At 65.3% G+C, this 8,215-nt stretch overlaps 1 protein-coding gene across 2 annotated transcripts; it reads left to right on the top strand.

The window, feature by feature from the left end:
• Nucleotides 1–5,326: 5,326 nt before the first annotated feature.
• GBX2 (gastrulation brain homeobox 2) lies at nucleotides 5,327–7,249 on the top strand. 2 transcript variants are annotated; one of them, XM_062202542.1, is made up of 2 exons: nucleotides 5,327–5,837; nucleotides 6,726–7,249. In XM_062202542.1, the coding sequence occupies exons 1-2, from the start codon at nucleotides 5,327–5,329 to the stop codon at nucleotides 7,247–7,249; spliced, it is 1,035 nt and encodes a 344-aa protein (XP_062058526.1). The 2 variants fall into 2 exon arrangements, with proteins under 2 accessions (XP_062058526.1, XP_062058534.1); XM_062202550.1 differs by having other exon boundaries at nucleotides 5,327–5,877; nucleotides 6,726–6,870.
• Nucleotides 7,250–8,215: the final 966 nt, after the last annotated feature.

Here is an 8,215-nt window from a genome sequence, read left to right as displayed (position 1 = left end):
CTCCCAGGCCGCTGTTGGCGTGGCCCCGGGATTAGCATCTCTGTGAAGTCCCGCAAACAATGCCTGCTGTGCGGGGGGGGGGGGGATGAAAGCTGGGCGCCCGGTGGCGGGGTGCATTTGAAGTCCCCGAAAGGCAGGCGAGGCCGCGGGAATCCCAGGGAGCAGACTGAGCCAGGCGAGAGGCGCTCTCCCTGCGGCCTGCGCCTCCCTCCGCAGCGCCCCGGGGCCTGGGCTTTCCGGACTACACGGCCTGCGGGACCCCCGTGCGTGAAGGAAGTGGACGTCAGTCGCGCGGACCCCGCGCCACCCCCGGCCGGTGCCTTCGGTGTCCTTGGTAGCTCCAGCCCGGGCCTCCGCCCTGCACCCCTTAAGGCGGAACTCCTAGCCCAGCCTTGTCGAGTGCTCCCCCTGGGCGCGCAGGGTGGGCGGCCCTGCGTCCCGGACCCCGCGGACGGGCCCCCTTGCTCGGCTGGGCACTGTCGGGGAGACGCGCGGTGAGCGCGGGCGCGCGGCTTCCAGGGGGAAAGCGCTGGACAGTATGTTACCCGCGGCGGTCATGAACTCCCAGTCCGACAGTAGAGGCTGCTCCGAAAAGGAGCTAGGACGCCCGTCTGTGCCCCACGGGAGAGCCCGGCCCGGCGCCCAGCGCGTGGGGAGAACCCCGGCTCCGAGCGTGCTCTTGGGGCGCGCCGTCCGCGCCCGCCATCTCGGCGCTTCCCGGGGCGCGCAGGAGCCCACGCCACGCTCTGTCCCCGTGTCCCCGTGTCCCACGAGGGTCTGTCTCGAGGGCCACGCGGCTGTGGCTCCGGGGCGCCTCGGAGCTGGCGTGGGGGAAGGCGACGCAGGTGTGAAGGAAGGGTCGCGTTTCCTGGCCTCAGGCCGGCGGCAAACACGTTCCAACTCCCCCGAGGAAATGCAAAAGAAAAAGAAAAAGAAGAGAAAGGAAAAGGCCCCTCCCCTTCACGTTTTGAGGTTGAGGTTTTGTTTCTACCACTTTGAGGGTGGGGACAAAAAAGCAAACTTTCTCCATAAGAATGTGGCTGCGCTGGCCGCCCAGCCAAGTGCGGCGTCTTCGGGCGCTTTAGAATAACCCCCTGTGCCGCTTTCTGCACGGCCAAGGAGCAGAATAATGAGACCAAGGACTTTTATTTTATCCACCACTTGATCTTTGCTTGGGAAACTCTATTAATTGAATGGGTTTGCCTTTTTCGCCCGGCCCCTTTATCATTATTTATGGGCTTTAAATTGTTTAAAGTTCCCTTGACGTTCAATTTACAAGTTTGGGGACTTTTTTTGTTCGGCCTTTTGTGCTGGAGAAAGACATCGTGTTGGAGGTGCTTTGACAGGCCAAACATGAGAGGCTGGGAATGAAAGAGAAGCGGCGAGATCCCTTTTAATTCCGTCTGTTGGTGAATGGCTCTTTTACATAATTGCAGAAGCTATTTCAAAGCCGGCCAAGGGCTGGCTTCACTTAGAGCCACATGGAGTCTATTTTGAGCTTTCAGATTTAAAAAAAAAAAAAAGTGAATAAAACAGTTTAAAAAGATGAGGCTTCAATGCTTTCTGCTACTTGCAAATTGGTGTGTCTGATGGGAAATTTTACACAAGCACCCCTTTGTGAGTGCGTCTTGGGCCAGGGAGGGACTGCTCCGGGTTAGCTGGGTGTGAATCCCAATTGCCCGTCCATAAATAAACCCATCCCGAGTTATCTCCCAACTCCTGCCAGGGGCGAGAGCCGCCGCAGTGACCCAGTGGTCAGGCCCTCCAAATCCCTATAAATAAAACAACCCGGTTGCCGGAGAAACCAACCAGCCGCCCGCGCCCCGGCCCGCGAAGCCAGCGGTTTCCCCGCGTCCACCGAGATTGGGGCATCCAGGCCGGCCCCTCGCCACGACCACCAGCCGCCTCCACCCTGGCGGGCCACATCCAAGTGCGCACGGTCCTCTGCACCTCCTCGCGAGGTCCCGGCTCAGCAGGCCCACGCGAGTTCGCTGTGTGAATATTCACTCGCTCGTGCGTGTTCTGTTGTGCACGCTCGGCCTCCACACACCCGCACATGAACGCCGATGCGTGGGGCCCGCGGAATCGCCGTGCCTGTGGCTGAACGTCTAAGCCACGTTTCCCGTGGCTTGGCGCCATCCGGCCACTTGCTGGCCACCCCCGGAGTCCAGCGCCTAGGGGCTGACTGTCGCCCTCCTGAAGGGACGCTTCTCGCGAAAGGAGAGTTGGCTGGAACCGGGGGCCGGGTCTCGGTTCCGTGTGTCCTTCCCCTTCCGCGGCTGGAGAGGGGCGGGGCTCTGAAAGAGAACTTGCGGGGATCCGGCCCGTGGGTTTTCCCGCGCAGGACCCTGCCTCCGGAGTCAGCTGGCCGCAGAGCAGGTGGGAATCCAGGAAAGCCTGAGCCGTGCACCTGTCGCTCGCTACCCATCAGTCTCCTTGGAGGGCCGAGGAAAAACCGTAGACTTTGGCTCTCGGCGGCACCCACGCGTTGCGGGTCTGGAGACCCACGCGGAAACCTGAGGATCCTTTGAGGACGCGGACAGTGGTTTCCTAAGCACTTAGGCGTTGGGTGAGAAAATATGACAGCATTGCGTTCGGGGAGGGGAGGAGGAAAAAGCACACTAGTAAATAAGATTCGCACTGAAGAGAATTATCTGAGCTCACTAATAAAAGATGAGCGCCATAACCCCCGCAGTCAATACTTGTCCGCCGCAATTTACGCGTCCTCAAATTATCTCAAGTGTGGCAGCAATTCCGGGACCCACACCTTCCGGCTGCTGAACTTGAAACCTGGAGTTACCACCAAAGGCATCCAGTGAACCCCTGAACCGGGATTCTGCCATTCTGCCGGTGAACCAGCAGGGCGGGGGTGGGGGTGGGGGTGGGGGGGCAGGCAGGGGAGCCGGGGACCCCCGGGGAGAAGGGCCCAGCGCTGTCTCCCAGCATTGGAAACACAGGGAAAGGCTCGGAGACTGCTTAGGCGCGCATCCCATAAGCAGAGCGAGTGCTGCTTGCGCCAGGAACCCAGCCTTTTGCCCTGGGCTTCGGTATACACACACACACACATATATATATAATATATTTTTCTTTCTTTCTTTCTCTTTTCCCCTTCTTGTGTGAGTGGAGAACGACGGCTTGGAGCTCCGAGTCCCCGCGGACGCCTCCCTCCGCGGGGATGCCGGCGGAGAATCAGGGCCCCCCGCACCACCTGAGCCACCCCGGGGTCTGGGCGTGAAGTCCGTACAGGCAGCACAGGCCGCGTCCTAATGAATTCCTTTCAAGCCGCCTGCTGCCGAGCCATCTATTACTGCGGCCGGGAGTGGGGAAACGCGCTCCACACGTCTTTGTCCCGGGGACGGTGGGGTGGGGAGGGGGCGACGGCGAGGAGGAGGAGGGCGGCTGGCGGCGAGGCCGGCGAGCTCGCTCGGAGCCCCCCGCCCCTCCCCACCAGGGCCCGCTGCAGGGGTAGGGGGTCTCTGGGCAGACCCCAAGCCGAGGAGGCGACCGGCGATTAAGACGTCCCCCCCCCGTGGGGGGGGGTCTCGGGGTTACAGCGAGAGAAAGAGGAAGCAGGAGAAAGAGCTTCGAAGAATCGGATCGATAAATTCATAAACATCGATTTGTCTTTATCTCCCAATTAAACGTGCTTGTAGGTGATCCACACGCCCGGCACGGGCCAGCTCCCCGGCCGCTGGCTCCTTGGCCCGAGCTGACTTTCCACGGCCCACGGAGCAATGCCCCCTCTCGTCTTCGCCGTGACGCGGTTCGGCAAGGACGCGGAGACCCAGGACCTGGAGGCGGAGGCCCTGGCAGCTCGTGGAAGCCCCGCGCGCGCCGGCGCGCTTGGCACGGTCTGTCCCTGCCACGAAATGGCTCTGTTTCCAAAGGGACCCAAGGGCTGGAAGTTTTTGTTTTACCGTGGTGGGGGGTGGGGGGCGGGAGCAGGGCTTCCCTCCCCCTCCCCCACACCCCCTTCTCCCCTAGGCCGGAGTCTTTACCCGGGTCGAGCGCGGGGGAGGTATCCCGAAGGAGGCGTCCGTCCCGCAGCCGGCCAAGGAAGCCGCGCGCCCTCGCGTCCCGGCGCTGGAGCCCCGGCGGCGGCGGCGCCGGGGCGAGCGCTCCCTCCGCGCCCAACGTGCTTAATTAGCGCCTATTTACCAAACGCAGCTTTTATTTGAGCAAACATCATAAAGCTTTCATCAGGATAATCTCACGTTATACAGGCTGGAGGCGCAGCGACTCCCCCTTCCTGCCCGGGAAGGGAGCGGATAAAGGACTCGCTTTATTATCATAATTGTCGTGGCTGTTATTTCGGTGCGCGCTGGCAAAGTGTGCAAATAGGTGCGATGATTAAGAATGTGAAAAATGAGAGGAGGGACCGCTCACGCGAGGGCCCAGCTCGGGACGCGAGAGCCGGCGGCCACCACCGCTCCCCGCCGCCAACAGGATCTGCCGGGTCAGGGCCGGCAAGGGGCTGGGGGCGGACCTGGCGGGTCACGACCCTGCCCCCAACTCCAGGACTCCCCCCCCACACTCCCCGCCGGGACCCCCCAGCGCAGCGGCAGCGCCCAGCGCCAGGGCTGGCCGCGGGCAGAAGATGGCCACGGCCCCCGGGCCGCCCGCGGCGACTTCCGAGGAGGCTGGGCGAGGCTGCAGGGCCCCAGGGCTGCAGCCTGGGAGGTACCAGCGGCCCCCGCCAAGTTTGCTCGGCGCGGCCCGGGAGCCCGAGCCCCCGCGCTCCGACGGTGGCGCCCGCAGCCCGCTCGCGGAGGGCCGGGGTGGAGGGGGCGGAGCCTCCGGGCGGAGTCCCGCCTCCTCCCGGCGCAGCCAATCAGCGGCGGCGCGCGGCCCCACGTGCGGCGAGCCCGGCGGGGCAGGAGGCAAAACGTGAATGAGAAAGAGGAGCGCGATTTAAAGGCGCTGGCGGCGCCCGCCCGAGACGAGTGCGCCGGCTTCGCGCGCTCCCCAGCGGCCCGCGGGCGGCGGCGGACGGCGGGACGGACGCACGGCCGGCAGCGAGCCGGGGCCGAGGGTCGCGGGCGCGACGCGCGCGGGCTTGGACGAGCCAGCGGCCGGCGGCGGTCCCGGCGAGCGCGCGAGGCCCGCGCGCCCTCTCCACCCCGGGGCGCACGGCCTCTCGCGGCGCACCGCCCGCGCCCGCCGGGCATGCCGCGGGCCCAGGACTGAGGGCGCGGCCGCGTCTGCTCTGCGGGCCCCGCTCGGCCCCGGCCCGGCGCTCCCGGCGTCCGGCGGGCTTCCCGGCGGCGGCGGCGGCGGCGCGGCGCGGGCACTTTGCACCTCTCGCCGGCCTCTCCCGAGCGCGTCTATGAGCGCAGCGTTCCCGTCGCCGTCTCTGATGATGATGCAGCGCCCGCTGGGGAGTAGCACGGCCTTCAGCATAGACTCGCTGATCGGCAGCCCGCCGCAGCCCAGCCCCGGCCATTTCGTCTACACCGGCTACCCCATGTTCATGCCTTACCGGCCGGTGGTGCTGCCGCCGCCGCCGCCGCCGCCCGCGCTGCCCCAGGCCGCGCTGCCGCCCGCGCACCCCCACCACCAGATCCCCAGCCTGCCCACCGGCTTCTGCTCCAGCCTGGCGCAGGGCATGGCGCTCACCTCCACGCTCATGGCCACGCTGCCCGGCGGCTTCTCCGCGGCCCCGCAGCACCAGGAGGCGGCGGCAGCCCGCAAGTTCGCGCCGCAGCCGCTGCCGGGCGGCGGCAACTTCGACAAAGCGGAGGCGCTGCAAGCCGACGCCGAGGACGGCAAAGGCTTCCTGTCCAAGGAGGGCTCGCTGCTCGCCTTCTCCGCCGCCGAGGCGGTGCAGGCGTCGCTCGGTGAGTCGGCGGCGCGCGCAGCCGGGGCGGGGGCGGGCCGGCGCGGGGTTCCCGCGGGGGTCCGGGGGGCGAGGCCGCGCCCCCCTGCCGGAGGAGCGAGAGGAGTCCGCTGGGTCGCGCTGCGCCGCACGACCTCCGGCGGGCATCTAGAAACACACCGTAAGCGGGGTCCCCGGAGGGGCATTCGGCGCCCCTAGCCAGCGGCTGCGCGGGGAGCCACATCTCTGCAGGGACGAGTGCGCAGGAACCCGCCGCCCGGCTCCACCGGACCGGACGCAGCACTCAGGGGAGTCTGGGGGGCTGCTCTTCACAGTGGTGCGGGTGCCCAGGAGCGCCCGGCCTCGCTGAACCCTTCCCTGGGCGTGTGTGCCGGGGGTGCCCGGTGGGAACTTCCCCCAAGGCTGCGGGAACCCCTCTTCGGCCAGCACCACCTGTCTCGCGGTCTGGCACCTGCACGTCCCCGCGTCCCCGCGTCCCCGCCGTGGCTGCGATGGAATTTACCTTCGGGGAATTTTCCCTTCGTGGGCCCGGGGAAGAGCCGCAGGCTGGCTCAGGAACTTCCCTCTGTCCCCAGCCCGCCGCCGCCGCCGGGGGACAAAGGGGACGCGCCCTTGGGCCTCCCGCCTCCCGCTGCTCCCTGGGCGGCCAGCGCAGGCAGGGTGCGCGGATGGCAAGGCGGGCCCTTGAGCGATGGCCCCGCGGCCTGTGCGGTCCCGTACGCTCCTGTGAGCTTTCTCAGGCTCTCCTGCCCACCCCCACCCCCCACCCAAGGCCGAGAATAACCCACGGGATAAAGTCCAGGACCGGTGACCCGCGGCCGGAGGCGCGCAGGGGAGAGGAAGGCCGGAGTGCAGGCGGTCATAAAACGCCGTTTGGTTTTGCTTTCAGTCGGGGCTGTCCGAGGACAAGGGAAAGACGAGCCAAAGGTGGAAGACGACCCGAAGGGCAAGGAGGAGAGCTTCTCACTGGAGAGCGATGTGGACTACAGCTCGGATGACAATCTGACCGGCCAGGCGGCCCACAAGGAGGAGGACGCGGGCCACGCGCTGGAGGAGCCCCCGGCGAGCGGCGGCGCGGCGGGCGGCACCACGTCTACCGGCAAGAACCGGCGGCGGCGGACTGCCTTCACCAGCGAGCAGCTGCTGGAGCTGGAGAAGGAGTTCCATTGCAAGAAGTACCTGTCGCTGACGGAGCGCTCGCAGATCGCGCACGCCCTCAAACTCAGCGAGGTGCAGGTGAAGATCTGGTTCCAGAACCGCCGCGCCAAGTGGAAACGCGTGAAGGCGGGCAATGCCAACTCCAAGACCGGGGAGCCCTCGCGGAACCCCAAGATCGTCGTGCCCATCCCGGTCCACGTCAGCAGGTTCGCCATTCGGAGCCAGCACCAGCAGCTGGAGCAGGCCCGGCCCTGAGCGCCCTCCCGGCCGCCAGCCGCGGAGAGGCCCAGCGCCCGCAGCTCCTTGGTGGACTCCCCTGCGTGTGAAGCAACACTCGGTGTCACAGCCCAGCACATTGAGAATATACCCGCGAAACAGGCCCACGAGACCGCTTTCGGGGGGGGCTGAAGCCAGCCACGCCTGAAGATGCATTCAATATTTATTGTAGGAGCCTACTTTGTACATAGCTATCTAGAGAGACCGGATCTCGGCTGCAGTATTTTGGAAAGTCACACGGGACCAAATGACCAGGAATGGGCTCCGCTCTCGCTCCCGGAGAAAGCAAACAGCCCGCGAGTCGGCAGCCTTGGCAGCCGCTTTTCCAAAGGTAAACACGAACGCAACGAAACACCGGGGTCACACTTATTTTTGTTTCTGTTCTGGAGTTTTAGTTGACCGAAGCAGACGCTGGGGCAGCCTGCAAGTTTGCTTTGCTTTGGCCTGGCTTCCTTTCCCATCTCAAGCCGTCTCCTGTGTTTAATTTATTTCAATGTAGCTTATTTTCCTTTAAGTTATGACATTTAAGCAAATCTCGGTCTTGTGAATAATAAAAAGGAGAGAGGAAAGCAAAAAACAAAAACAAAAAACAAAAACAAAACAATCAGACCAACCCCTGGGCCTCCTGAGTGTGTCCAGCGTGGGGGGGGCACTGCCAGGGTGACCCCAGGTTGGCTGGTCTTGGGCCGAACAACACCTCGCCTGGGATTCAGTTGGATGGGCAAGAGCCCCCGTGGGGTTAGGAATTTAAGAAAACAGAATTCTCAGAGATGCAACCCGCCCCCCTCCGGCGCCCCCATCCAAGGCCAGAAGGCTGCCCGGCCTCGGCCGGCCGGAGGAGGGGTGGCCAGTGCGGGCACCGGGGGAGCTCCGCACAAACTCCTGGGGGCCCTAGATCGACCGCAGCCAGGCAGGAAGCGCACCTCTGCGCCCACAGCCCAGACC

The sequence above is a fragment of the Lepus europaeus genome, chromosome 1, assembly GCF_033115175.1.
Source record: "Lepus europaeus isolate LE1 chromosome 1, mLepTim1.pri, whole genome shotgun sequence".
Lineage (NCBI taxonomy): Eukaryota > Metazoa > Chordata > Mammalia > Lagomorpha > Leporidae > Lepus > Lepus europaeus.
Note: the sequence above shows the minus strand (reverse complement) of the source record. Positions and strands in the feature narration are given on the sequence as shown.

Bases quoted from the DNA above. Each gene is read 5' to 3' on its own strand.
- GBX2 (XM_062202542.1), top strand. From the start codon at position 5,327: ATGAGCGCAGCGTTCCCGTCGCCGTCTCTGATGATGATGCAGCGCCCG. The intron at 5,838-6,725 runs GTGAGTCGGCGG...TTTTGCTTTCAG, and splicing joins GGCGGTGCAGGCGTCGCTCG to TCGGGGCTGTCCGAGGACAA.